The 13,226-nt window shown below is 44.9% G+C and overlaps 2 protein-coding genes across 2 annotated transcripts; both read right to left on the bottom strand.

The window, feature by feature from the left end:
* Positions 1-358: 358 nt before the first annotated feature.
* On the bottom strand, positions 359-2,589 carry gdf2 (growth differentiation factor 2). Its single transcript, XM_066666538.1, has 2 exons — positions 2,280-2,589; positions 359-1,260 (listed from the first exon to the last, which is right to left on the bottom strand). The coding sequence occupies exons 1-2, from the start codon at positions 2,587-2,589 to the stop codon at positions 365-367; spliced, it is 1,206 nt and encodes a 401-aa protein (XP_066522635.1). The 3' UTR covers positions 359-364.
* A 2,396-nt stretch (positions 2,590-4,985) lies between these two features.
* Positions 4,986-11,041, bottom strand: gdf10b (growth differentiation factor 10b). The gene is made up of 3 exons (XM_066665846.1): positions 10,493-11,041; positions 8,798-9,642; positions 4,986-5,672 (listed from the first exon to the last, which is right to left on the bottom strand). The coding sequence occupies exons 1-3, from the start codon at positions 10,701-10,703 to the stop codon at positions 5,481-5,483; spliced, it is 1,248 nt and encodes a 415-aa protein (XP_066521943.1). The 5' UTR covers positions 10,704-11,041; the 3' UTR covers positions 4,986-5,480.
* Positions 11,042-13,226: the final 2,185 nt, after the last annotated feature.

Here is a 13,226-nt window from a genome sequence, read left to right as displayed (position 1 = left end):
ATACACACACATATATATATATATATATATATATATATATAATTTTTTTTATTAAGAGTTAACCCTGTTTAAAAAAGCAATATTGATATTGAACACAAATAAATAACATGAGAAGTTTTCAGTTTTGACCAAAGTGTCCAAATACTGTGTTTTCCACTCCCCCTTAATGACACACTGTTATTCCTGTGTTTGTATAATATTGGAGCACAGGATTATCTCTCGCAGCAAGTTCGTATCAAGCCTGTAAAGGAATGTGGATGAGGAAATGAGTTTCAAGTCCTGGAACTTGATTCACAGAAGCAGTTTGTTCATTCTGGCCCGAGTGACACACCCCCCCCCCCCCCCCCATGTTTCTGCATGTTCATTATCTACAGCCACATTTGGCCACTTTCATCTCTTCGTACACGTGTCTGACGGTGATCACACCCTTATCTTGGTACATGACGGTTAAAGGGTCCAGCTTCGTGGGAACACAACATGCTTTGTCTGCCTTTTTGGGGTTGCTCAAGTGAACAAGAGTTTGGATGATGGCGTGTTTGGACGGGGTTACGTCATTGGTTAAGGGGAAGGAGCACACGCCTTTGCACTCGTATGCTTCGTATTCAGGTGGTGCTACGATCCACTGGTCCCACCCGATGTCCTTAAAACTGACCTTAAGAGAGGTCCTCTGGCAGAAGTTCTTTCGGGCTTGCCTCTTTCTCCTAGTGCGCCATTCTAGTTCACCATTCTCATCCACTATGCTATTTCCTAAGGCATCAACCTTCAGCAGGAAGCTCTCGTCTTCATGACTCATCATCTCCTTCACCTCGCTTTTGGCTTTCCTCTTTCTGTTCTCAACATCATCAGAGAAAACGATGAGCACTGGTGAAGTGTTCTCCTCCACATTCAGGCTGATGTTGTAGCTGCTTCCATTGAAGGAACCACAGCCTTGAGTTTCCAGCTCCACCTCCAGCTCCCCAGCTCCACTCCTCGTCTGGAGCCAGTGGTGGACGGCATGTGTTACATCAAAAGCTTCCCAGGATGGTTCTGAGTCTCTGATTTCTTTCCTGTCCTGAAGGTGGATGATCTCTTCTCTCTCAGCATGCTCTACATCATAAACATTAACAGCAGCAAAAGCATCATCGCAGGACGTTAGATCTTGTTCCCACAGGATAAAGAGTCGCAGCTGGACCATAGTGACCTCTTCGAAACGAGGGACAGAGACATTGAAGAGAAGTCTGTGTGCCGTCTTGTTTTCGTCTGTAACTGAGTGGGTCACATCTGAAAAGAAAAGAAATTTCTTCAGTGTATTTCAAATTATTAATCACCAAAATAATGTAGTGGCCAGTTCCACCCAGTTTGTCACTGGTAAGTCTCCACAAGGTAAGCCTCCACCCAGTGGGCCTCCACACAAGGTAAGTGTCTATCAGGTAGATCCACACTCGGTAGGTCTCCACTAGGTAAGTCTCCACCCAGTAAGTCTTTCCTTGGTATTTCTCCACCCAATTGGTCTGCACCAGGTATGTCTCCACCAGGTAGGTCTCCAACGAATAGATCTGCACCAGGTATGTCTCCACCTGATTTGCCTCCTCCAGATAGGTCTCCACCCGGCAGGTCTGCACCAGGTAGGACTCCCTTAATCACACCTGCTACGAGGCTATGTGTGGAGACCTCTAACAGTTACATCATAAATTGGAGGAGAACAATAACTGCCCAGTTCTGTAATATTGGCTAACTGATGCCCACACTGGCTAGCTTTCTGCAGTGTGTTGCTGGAGAAGAAGGACCATCCTCCCCACAAAGTGAGAAAGGAAAAGTGAGGATCAAACTTGATCTGACAATGATACCACAAATATGTTTGAACCAATTAGAGTAGAGCTTTTGGGACCAGAAGGTCACTGGTTCAATGTCCTTGACTGGCAGGAAAAACAGGGGCAGTACTTTCTTGTCCCTGAATATCCATTTCTGAAGTGCCCTAACCCTAACCCCCAACTGCTCCATGTGTGCTGAGGTGCTGAGGCTGTCTGCTGGTGTGTGTCTGTGTGTTTACTGCCACATGTGTTAAATGTCCAGACTAAAGGTCTGTGTGAAAGGTATTTTTAGAATACGTTCTTGAGATTTATCCCAAGGATTCACTTGAAGTCCAGGCCATTGTGTGTAGGAAATGCTCATCTCCTTATAGCAGTGACCTGGAAATAGTTTAGTTTGACCCTCCAGGGATTGAGCCTGGCTGATACAATGTAGGTAAACATCATCAACTTGGCAACTCTGCATCAAAGACGTTCAATTAGTGACCTCACCTTGTAAGACGAAGCTGCGAATGACATCAGAGCGTGGGGCAGAGGATTTATCCGAAGCGTATTTGTTGTAAATCTCCGTCATAAACGGAGGAGGCTGAACCTTCCTCTGCTCCTGAGGAACCCCGGACAAGTTCAGCATCCTCAGAAAATCCTCCTTCATGGTCCCCAGAAACCTCTCCAACCTGGAGTTCAAGCTGTCCTCTTCCTCAAGGTCTTCCTCCAGAGATTCTACAAACTCCACTGGGTTCCCTTTACAGGAGCCACATAAGCTGATGCACAGGGTGAGCAGGAGATACCGTAATCCCTCCATCGGTGTGAAAAATGTGGCGGATGTACTTCGTTTTACTCCGCATCTGGCTCTGTTTTGTCGAAGAAGCGATGACACTGGGATTCTCAGTACGGAAGCCTTCGTTTGCGAGTTCACTCCCATTCTCCGTACAGTAAACAGCACACGTTCTGGACGGCAAAAATAGCAGCTTGCCTTCTCTTATCTGGACCATTGATGTTATTTTCCAAGCCTTGTTATCACTCCAGGGCTCGGGGTTAACGAAGCCTCTGTAAACATTTGAGTGGCTAATGAGAGAGACATGCTGGAAACACAAGAATGTCTGTCCCACGGTGGGGTCAGATCTGTGGGCCTTTAGCTGTTATAGTTCTGTGTATTAAAGACATATGAACAAACAAGTGATGAATTCAGAAGTGAAAGAGAAACATGGAACAAGGTTAGAGACTCAGAAAGTGGTTGGAAAAAACCCAGATCCATGTCCTGATGGAGTTGATGGTCAGGGACAGATGTTGGGTGGATGGATTTCAGGGCATTGGCCTCTGCTCCGTCATTCAGACAACTCATTAGGATCCTGACGCGAAGGAATCTGCGCAAGGAATGTTCTAGTGACTTGTCCGTGAGTTTGCTAGAACATGTTCTGAGGACACTACCAACAATGAAGTGCTGGGACTGTCCTCTCAGTTTGTTCTGCAGGATGCGTTCACAAGATCATGTACAAAACAGATCTGATTGTGTGAGTGACTGGGTGAGTGTGTGACACTGTCCACAGGTGTGAGTGAGTGGGTGAGTGTGTGAAATTGTCCACAGGTGTGAGTGTGAATGAATGGGTGAGTGTGTGAAACTGTCCACAGTTGTGAGTGTGAATGACTGGGTGAGTGTGTGAGTGACTGAGTGAGTGTGTGAAACTGTTCACAGGTGTGAGTGACTGGGTGAGTGTGTGAAACTGTCCACAGGTGTGAGTGTGAATGACTGGGTGAGTGTGTGAGTGACTGAGTGAGTGTGTGAAACTGTTCACCGGTGTGTGTGACTGGGTGAGTGTGTGACACTGTCCACAGGTGTGAGTGTGTGAGTGACTGGGTGAGTGTGTGAAACTGTCCATGGGTGTGAGTGAATGGGTGAGTGTGTGAAACTGTCCACAGTTGTAAGTGTGAATGACTGGGTGAATGTGTGAGTGACTGGGTGAGTGTGTGAAACTGTCCACAGGTGTGAGTGTGAATGACTGGGTGAGTGTGTGACACTGTCCACAGATGTGAGTATGTTAGTGACTGGGTGAGTGTGTGACACTGTCCACAGGTGTGAGTGTGTGAGTGAATGGGTAAGTGAGTAAAACTGTCCACAGGTGTGAGTGTGTGAGTGACTGGGTGAGTGTGTGAAACTGTCCACAGGTGTGAGTGAGTGGGTGAGTGGGTGAAACTGTCCACAGGTGTGAGTGTGAATGACGGGGTGAGTGTGTGAAACTGTCCACAGGTGTGAGTGACCATTCATCCACTTACTCCAGGTAGGCTCCCAACCCTGATGATAATAACATGGTTACACATGATGAATGAATGAATGAATGAATGAATGTGATGGAGATAAAGAACATAGTAAAATGTTCCATAGTAAATGAAGAATGTACTTAGAGTAACAATGTGTTTCCAGACACAAACACAAACTAATAATTACTCAGAGCTATGGGTCTGAAAGAATGTGGAGGAACATAATTTTAAATCTTTCAATAGATGTGTAAAATCTGTGAAGACATTTGATATTTTTAATGTTTTCAGAGTGGTTTTAAAAAGCAGAGAATATGTAATGCCTCTGAGAATGTGACTAAAGGAAGATCCAGTAGGTGGCAGCATTGTTTAATCTTTGCTCAGACTATTAGATGTGAAGCACCTCACGGTACTGGTGTTGTCCATCCATCCATCCATCATCTGTAACCGCTTATCCAATTTAGGGTCGCGGGGGGTCCAGAGCCTACCTGGAATCATCGGGCGCAAGGCGGGAATACACCCTGGAGGGGACGCCAGTCCTTCACAGGGCAACACAGACACACACACATTCACTCACACCTACGGACACTTTCGAGTCGCCAATCCACCTGCAACGTGTGTTTTTGGACTGTGGGAGGAAACCGGAGCACCCGGAGGAAACCCACGCGGACACGGGGAGAACACACCAACTCCTCACAGACAGTCACCCGGAGCGGGAATCGAACCCACAACCTCCAGGCCCCTGGAGCTGTGTGACTGCGACACTACCTGCTGCGCCACCGTGCCGCCCTACTGGTGTTGTACACTCTTAAAAGAACTTAAAACATAGGCTTGTAACTTACTCATATTTAGCAATGGCTCCAAAGGTGTGTGTGTGTGTGTGAGGTGGGCTGCTCAGTGCTTCACAACAAAGAGTCCTTTACAGAGGATTCATTAGGGCTTTAACACACACTTTATTTTAGTTTGTTTTCCTATACTTTATTTTATAAAAGACTGTTGTACAGTTTAAAATACAATGGCAACACATCATATTTTATTTTGCTGCAGAAGTTTTTGAGGTCAGTTTTTAAAAATAAAGTCAATAAAAAAAATCAGTTGCTGAATTTTGTCTGAGCAGCAAAAGGCATGTCTTAACTTAAAAGAGCAATCAGTTGTTTCCTCCAGGGATCCTTCTTCACGATGCAAAACAGCCCTTACACTGACACCTAGTGGGCGACCTGCTCTGTGGAGCATCACCAGGTTCTAGGACTACGTAACTATGTGTGATTTATAAAGCCGTAACAATAATAAATATTCACATTCATAAATAAATTTGCTACTTTTTTTTATTGTTTAAAACTGATTGCTCCTTTAAGCTGTTGAAGTATTGACTGGTTTGTCCATGTTTTCCTGCACTATTCATTTCTGTCCATGTGCTGGTTTTAGTGTTTTCTTGTTTGCTCATCGGCAGGAGCAGGTATCAACAGACATGCTGGGGAACAGCTTCAGAACGGTGTTCCGGCTGGGGTCCAGAAAGAGGACTGCCAGTGGGCTCATGTTCTCCGGGACACAGCAAGGTTCTGGGACTCCGGGAACAATGCCCACCGCTCTCACGATGCTCTGGATGGTGGCGTGATTGGACGGACGTACAGTCTGCAAATGACAAGGTGAGGGTTTACAGTCAGAGAGCAAAGTTACAGAGAACTTCAGACATCTTAGATCCTGAATTTCTGACCGTCAGAGTCTAGAACTAGTGTAAACAAGGTCCAGGAGTACTCTCCTAAGAAGGGCTTCGTTTTTAGTGACACATGACAATCACAAAGAATGGATCGAAAGATGGAGACATTTCCACCTTAAGTGATCCGAAACATCAAAAGTAAGTCAATATAACCCACCTATAGAGGGTTAACATTAACCCTCATCTCGGTTAATGCTTTTCAGCGTTAGGAGTCTCTCTATTGTCTAAAACCCTCCAGATGCCGGGGCAGCCATGGCCTAACAGTTAGATACTGGGATTGGTATCGGAAGGTTGTAGATTCAATCCACAGGACCAGTGGGAACATCCACAGCAGAGGGGCCGTTAAGCAAGGCACTGAGCTCAGGGCGCCAGGGATGGCTGACCCCAGCTGTGGGTGTGTGTTCACAGTCCCTAGTGCACTAGTGGTTGTGTGTGTGCTCACTGCCACAGATGGGTTAAATGCGGAAGACATTTCATTGTATGTCGTACAATGACAGATAACTGCACAACATTATTTTTATTATTCTCTGCTGTGGGTAGAGAGAGAGAAAGCCTAGCATACCGGACCCAGACACTTTGTTTTTTTACCCATTTACAGACACTGGGGCTTCGTAAACACATTAGAGCGGTTTCCAGCGCAAACCGACTGCAGAGCAGCACATGGAGAGGACACATACTCAGAGCTTTATACACAGGGTTTGTTGAGGGACCATATGTTGTTCTCAGATCAGTCATCATGGACATACTGAAGATTAGATTTGGTCCTGGTTTTTCAGTGAAGACTGTAGCCGAAAAGGACAATGTGGACCCTATGGGGGTCCTTGAGGAACAGGCTGAGAGGCATCTCTGTCTTTGGCACAGGAGAACGCCACCGATTTTCCAAATTTAATCAACAGTCAGTGTCTGGGGGGTTATAAAAATATCTCTCAGAGTGTTTTTGGCACCTACAGAAATGTGGTCCACTGGACCTCCTTAACGTCTCACTAGTTTCTCATAAGATCAGTTGGAAAGACAAAGGAGATTTCTGTAAATCTCTTGCTGCTCAAATGTGTCTCTTGAGATAAAGGCCTCAGACCAACCCATGAACAGTAAGATTTTCCTCGGGGCAGTGGTGTCATAACTGTCTGTGAGGAGCTTTCTAAGACGGATGTCTGGTTCCATTCACCAACACTGTCAACAAGTCTGTCTCTTGAATGGAGCATTTCACACCAATACTTTTCAACAAGTTCCCCTTTGAAACTCTGCTTTCAGCTACAGTCCCAGTAAGCCAGGCTTTCTGGATACTGCTTAAAGTAACACAGTCAAATGGTTGGTTAGCATAGCGGAAAACCCTGCCGGGTCCACACATGTCTCAAGTCCAAATCTGAGCAGAAACAAAACACCACAGTGCACTTTTGAGTCCCAAGACTCTGCTCTGCAAAATGAGCGTCTAAAAATTAAATAATCAAAACGCTCATAGAGATTGTTGTATGAATATTCACCCACTCATTCAATTGTTCATTCATACATCTTCTGTAACCACTTCATCCATTACAAGATATTGTATGAATGTTGTAAGATTAGTTATGATTTCTCTAGATATTATTTATTCATTCATTCATTATCTGTAACCGCTTATCCAAGTCAAGGTTGCGGTAGATATTATTTACTTAATCTTTAATCTTTTAATGTGTGCAGCAGATGTGGGTTTGAGTCCCGCTCGGGGTGACTGTCTGTGAGGAGTGTGGTGTGTTCTCCCCGTGTCTGCGTGGGTTTCCTCCAGGTGACTGTCTGTGAGGAGTGTGGTGTGTTCTCCTTGTGTCTCCCTGGGTTTCCTACGGATGAAGGTCTGTGAGAAGTGTGGTGTGTTCTCCCTGTATCTGCGTGGGTTTCCTCCGGGTGACTGTCTGTGAGGAGTGTGGTGTGTTCTCCTTGTTTCTGCATGGGCTTCCTCCAGGTGACTGTCTGTGAGGAGTGTCATGTGTTCTCCCTGTGTCTGCGTGGATTTCCTCCGGGTGATTGTCTGTGAAGAGTGTGGTGTGTTCTCTTTGTGTCTGCATGGGTTTCCTCCAGGTGACTGTCTGTGAAGAGTGTGGTGTGTTCTCTTTGTGTCTGCATGGGTTTCCTCCAGGTGATTGTCTGTGAAGAGTGTGGTGTGTTCTCTTTGTGTCTGCATGGGTTTCCTCCAGGTGACTGTCTGTGAAGAGTGAGGTGTGTTCTCCTTGTTTCTGCATGGGCTTCCTCCAGGTGACTGTCTGTGAGGAGTGTGGTGTGTTCTCCTTGTGTCTGTGTGGGTTTCCTCCGGGTGACTGTCTGTGAGGAGTGTGGTGTGTTCTCCGTGTCTGCGTGGGTTTCCTCCAGGTGACTGTATGTGAGGAGTGTGGTGTGTTCTCCTTGGGCCTGCGTGGGTTTCCTCCGGGTGACTGTCTGTGAGGAGAGTGTTCTCCCTGTGCCTGCGTGGGTTTCCTCTGGGTGACTGTCTGTGAGGGGTGTGGTGAAAGGGGTTTCCTCCAGGTGCTCCGGTTTCCTCCCACGCTCCAAGAACACACGTTGGTAGGTGGATTGGTGACTCAAAAGTGTCCATAGGTGTGAATGTGTGAGTGTTTGTCGCTCTGTGAAGGACTGATGCCCCCTCCAGGGTGTGTTCCTGCCTTACGCTCAGTGATTCCGGGTAGGTTCCGGACCCACCGCCACCCTAAATTGGATAAGGGTTACAGACAATGAATGAATGGGAGTTTTAACGGATGAAGTGATGTCTCAGTGCATTGGTAAATAATCCAGATTCTGGAACAGTTTCATGTTGTCTGTGAATACTGTGATGTAATTTCACTTAAATTCTACTTTCTGTCCAAAAAATTCCCCCCAAAACATATAATACTCTTACAGCATTTTTAGCATGAGAAATATTTATGTTTATCAACTTAAGATGATTTCACTTCCTTTGGCATCATTTTTCTGCACGTGCTTATGACTCTAACAAGACTGATGTTATAAGTCACAGTGGAGATGAGTGTCCACCACATGCTGTGAATGTAAATGTGAATATAATTCATGTTCTGACCTTGGGCATGGGAAATCCACACATTCCCGCGCAGTAGTAGGCATCAAATGCTTTGGGGGCCAGTATCCACTCACTCCAGCCAATATCCGCAAAATCCACCCTCAGGTAGCGTCTGGAACAGACCCGAGGTTCGCTCCACTGCTTGCGACGAGCCATTTTCATGGTCCTTTCATCAAAGCTCAGCTCCTGAGACGTGCCTCCTTCCTCCTTTGCCTCATGGCTCCGGGTTTTGGGTGAAGGTTTGGGTTTGAAAGCGAAGTAAGTGCTGTACCACAGATCTTTATGCTTGAGATCGTGGTGGTGGACGTCGGGAAGGAAGTTGTTTTCTAAATGATCTGCATTTCTTCGGATCCTGGAGCTCGCAGTGGAGAACGGTGGGCCTCTGTCCTCTCCAAGAGAAGGGCCGTACCTCTGCAGGCTCATGGCGATGCTGTTCGGCTCCGTTATGGCCATGTCGTTGGTGTATACCAGAAGGTAAGGCGAACCCTGGAGCCTCCACTGGAGAAACTCCACCAAGATCATGAGCTTGTTTTGAGCGAGTGCTTTCTGGACGACGGAAGAGATGTCCAACTTTTGCCAAGCTCCTTTTTTGAGAGAGGAAAGATTGATGCTACCCAATAAAGAGGTGGAACCAGTGTTTAGAGACGTTCCTCTGAGAACAATTTGCGTGGGATGTGGCGGCTGAATGTTCTGGATGCGACACAAAGGCGCTCGAGAACGACGACAGTTCCAGGGGCGCTGCCGGACCTGAGAGTCAGGGATGTGTAAACTCGCAGATAAAATTAACTCAGATTCAGGGATGGAGCTCAGGTTGAAGTAGAACAAGATCTTGTTGTTGTTGGACACTAAAAGAAACAGAGGCACAGTGAGACACAGACAACTTTCTGTTCTGCACACCATACTTAAAAATTATATGTGTGACACCACGCTCAAGGCCAATTTAGGGTTAATGAGTATTAAAGCAACACTAGGTAGTATTTATACCTTAAAATAACAGCTTCAAAAGCATTGTGGTGCTCCACTGAGCTGTAACACCTATCTAGTAGTTAAGATAGATAGAGTTGGTATCGGTACTCTGTTATCAGTAGTTACTTGAACATGAAATATTGGTATCGTATCAGAATGGAAAAAGTGGTATCGGGGCATCCCTACCATTTACTCATCCAGTTATTAACTCACACTCACACAAACACACACACACAAACACATACACAGTGGACAGCGTCTCACTGCCACACCACCTACCAACAAATGTGTTTGGATGGTGGAGTAAAGCCAGGAATGTGTGAGGAATTTTGAACTATTTCTACAGGTTTGTTCATTGTGGTATTTCAGTAAAATCCAAAAAGAGCAAAAACAAAAAAACAAGGCATAATTATAAATTAATTTATTATGTAACTACATCATCAAAAACACCTACTGTCATTTTACAGCGTGTCAGAATCACATGACGACCAATAGGAATGTTCCAAAAAATGACCTCGACTTAAAGCTAAATCCCTTTGGAATATTTTTTCAGAGAATTGTAAAGCTTCGTACCTTGGTCCACATTCATAAAAGCTCTTATCTGTCATCCGCATCAGCCGGGGCTTACGATATCCAAGACTACACTTCAACTCAGTGCCACAACGTTTTGCGAAAATATTACAAATGGTGAACAGTCAGTTTGACTGACAGTTTCAGCCCTGTTTTTACCTGAGAGAGCTCTGAAGCTCCGGACGGTGTTCTCCTCTCTGTGTCTGTGAGCTTCTTTGCTGAACTTTTCGTAAACTTTGAACATATTTATTGAGACCAAGTCCCTCTCTTCGTTGTCCGATGTCTCCTGCTGAAACGAGTCCACCATGTGAAGTTTAATCACATCCAGGACCAGGATTACACGCAGCAAAGAAATGAAGGAGAGAGCCATGTTTTGTTTTTTTTTTTGCTTCGTTTGCAGTGTTCTCCAGATGTTTCTGAGAAAATTGAGTCCACAAGTAGTGATAAATGAGAAAGAGATCTTTCCCAAAATAAGAAACCTAAAAAATCCCAAAGAAGAGACTTAAGCTACAAAAAGATACAAAATCTCTACAAAAGACTATTCTTAAACCCCAAAATAGATCTGAAATCTTTCCAAAAAAACCATTCGGACAATACTCAAAACCATCCTAAATCTCACCAACAAATCCTAAAGATCAAAAAGAAGAGCCACGAAAGAACCACGAAAACATTTCTAAATCCTCCCCAAAAAAGATATGAAATATTCCAAAGGAGAGTCTCAAGCCTGAAAAAGATCTTAAATCACTTCCTAAAACTTCACAAATATTGAAAAACTATTGTAAATAACCCCCAAACAATATCAGAAAGCTCCCAGCAGCTCCAGAAGCGTATGGATGCTGCAGTGAGAGCTCTCAGCTGCTTTATACACTTGTTTCCTCTGTGCCAGAAGCCAAGAGGCAAAAAGAAAAAAAACAGTGACAGATGGTGGCAGGCAGCCAATCACAGTCTACTGAGAAGTTAGGGTACTGTGTGTGTTCAGAAGTATGTGGACAGCACTTGGGCAGCTACTGAACAGCTGCTTCCAATGAGTACTTATCATTACAGCATTAATACAGAGACAGAGGGTTGTGGTTCTGGAGAAACTGTCAAAGAAGTGGCAGTTCCCCTCACAGAAAATGAGGACAGTAGACGGTGGGGGACAGTGGACAGTGGAAGTGAATGGAAGCAGACGTCCTCCTCTAAAAGCCTCTCACGGAAAGTGAGGACAGTGGACGGTGGGGGACAGTAGACAGTGGAGATGAATGGAACCAGACGTCCTCCTCTAAAAGCCACTCACAGAAAGTGAGGACAGTAGATGGTGGGGGACACAGGGCTGGTGTTGGACTGTAGTTGGGAGAAGGGAGTGGTGTTTAAACCCAGTCCTGGTGGAGAGCAACGTGCAGGACACTGTGGGGGACACACTTCACAGAGGGATGGAGGTCACTGGCGGTGGTGGAAGTGAAATTAAACACTGGGATTGTGGATAATCTGGTGGAAGCTCTTCTCCTGTGAGATTAAGGAGTTTTTCACCACAGACTCTGACCTGACTGCAGAGGTGACAAGTTCTGGATCTGATCTGAAAGCCATTAAAATACTTTTGGCTGCTTTTTCACGCTTTACTTACACACACACACACACACACACACACTTTTGGTTTTGGGTTTAGTTTCCCTCCCACTCTGAGCTCTGAAATGTCAGTGTTATATTAAAAGTAATACAGTTGTCAAAAACAAACCGGAACATTCAGTAAAGAGAATCAAGTCGTAGTTTGATGCTGCTAGTGTTCACCAGTGTTTCTCCTGTTTTTCGCTATGAATGTGAATTTTCTTTTTACGTTTGGCAGAGACACAACAAATAAAAGAGAGATTAGAAACCAAAGAAAACCCAGGAACTCTAACTGCTCGTAAATCGAGGCGAAGTGCTTAAATACAAAAAAGCTTTGAACAAGAACACTTGAGACCAACAGGCAACTAAACTCCTGACCACTCCAAGGTGTAAAACATGAGCAGGGCAGAGTAAAAGCATGTAGGAAGGTAAACGAGAGCGAAACAGAGACAAGAGCAGAACAGGGCAGAGTGTATACAATATGGGGAAAGGTAATGGTGAATGGACCAATAGAAATGCTCCAAACTAAAAACAGAAAAACCTACATTGGCTTGGTTAGGAAAATGAAGTCACTGGTACCCTTGCCATCCTCTTTGACGAAGTGCTATAATAGACTACAACATAATGATGAACTCAGTTCGGATGAATGGTGTCCCACAGGGCTCTGTTTTAGGACCACTTGGGTTTACCTCATATGTTTAATTAACACAGCAAAGGCTTTCACTGCTATGTTAATGCTCTTATCAAGTCATGAATCGTGAGTGTGTGAGTGACTGGGTGAGTGTGTGAAACTGTCCACAGATGTGAGTGTGTGTGAGTTACTGGGTTAGTGTGTGATGCCCTGTCCTGTGTGTGTTCCTGCCAGTGATTCCGAGTAGGCTTTGGACCCAAATCCCTGATTGGGATGCAGCGCTTCCAGAAAAAAAAATGAATGAGTGAATGCATTCTGCTCACATTCTACATGTTTATAATTAGTTGAGAACATGTTGAGAATGTTTTTTCTCTATCCAGCACCATACGCCAGACCAGAATATAACCAATTAACACCTTTAAACCATATTAAAATACAATCACAAGGGTCTGATGGACTGAAAGTTGAGAATCTGCCCTTCTTCAATGAGTTTTGAGTCTAAAACAATAATAATTTGTATAAAATTACAGGATGCTCTTGTCACTTACAATGCCTTCTAAGAGTTAAGTATTAATTCGAAAAGAACCTCGTTCAGATCAGGTTTGAGAATCAATAAATCCCAGAAGCCTATTTTCCTCGGCTCTTTCCAGAGGCCTGGTGTTCTCACTAAAGTCTGTG

This window comes from Hoplias malabaricus, chromosome 3, assembly GCF_029633855.1.
Source record: "Hoplias malabaricus isolate fHopMal1 chromosome 3, fHopMal1.hap1, whole genome shotgun sequence".
Taxonomy (NCBI): domain Eukaryota; kingdom Metazoa; phylum Chordata; class Actinopteri; order Characiformes; family Erythrinidae; genus Hoplias; species Hoplias malabaricus.
The sequence above is the reverse complement of the archived record's forward strand: the minus strand, read 5'-3'. Positions and strand labels throughout refer to the sequence as shown.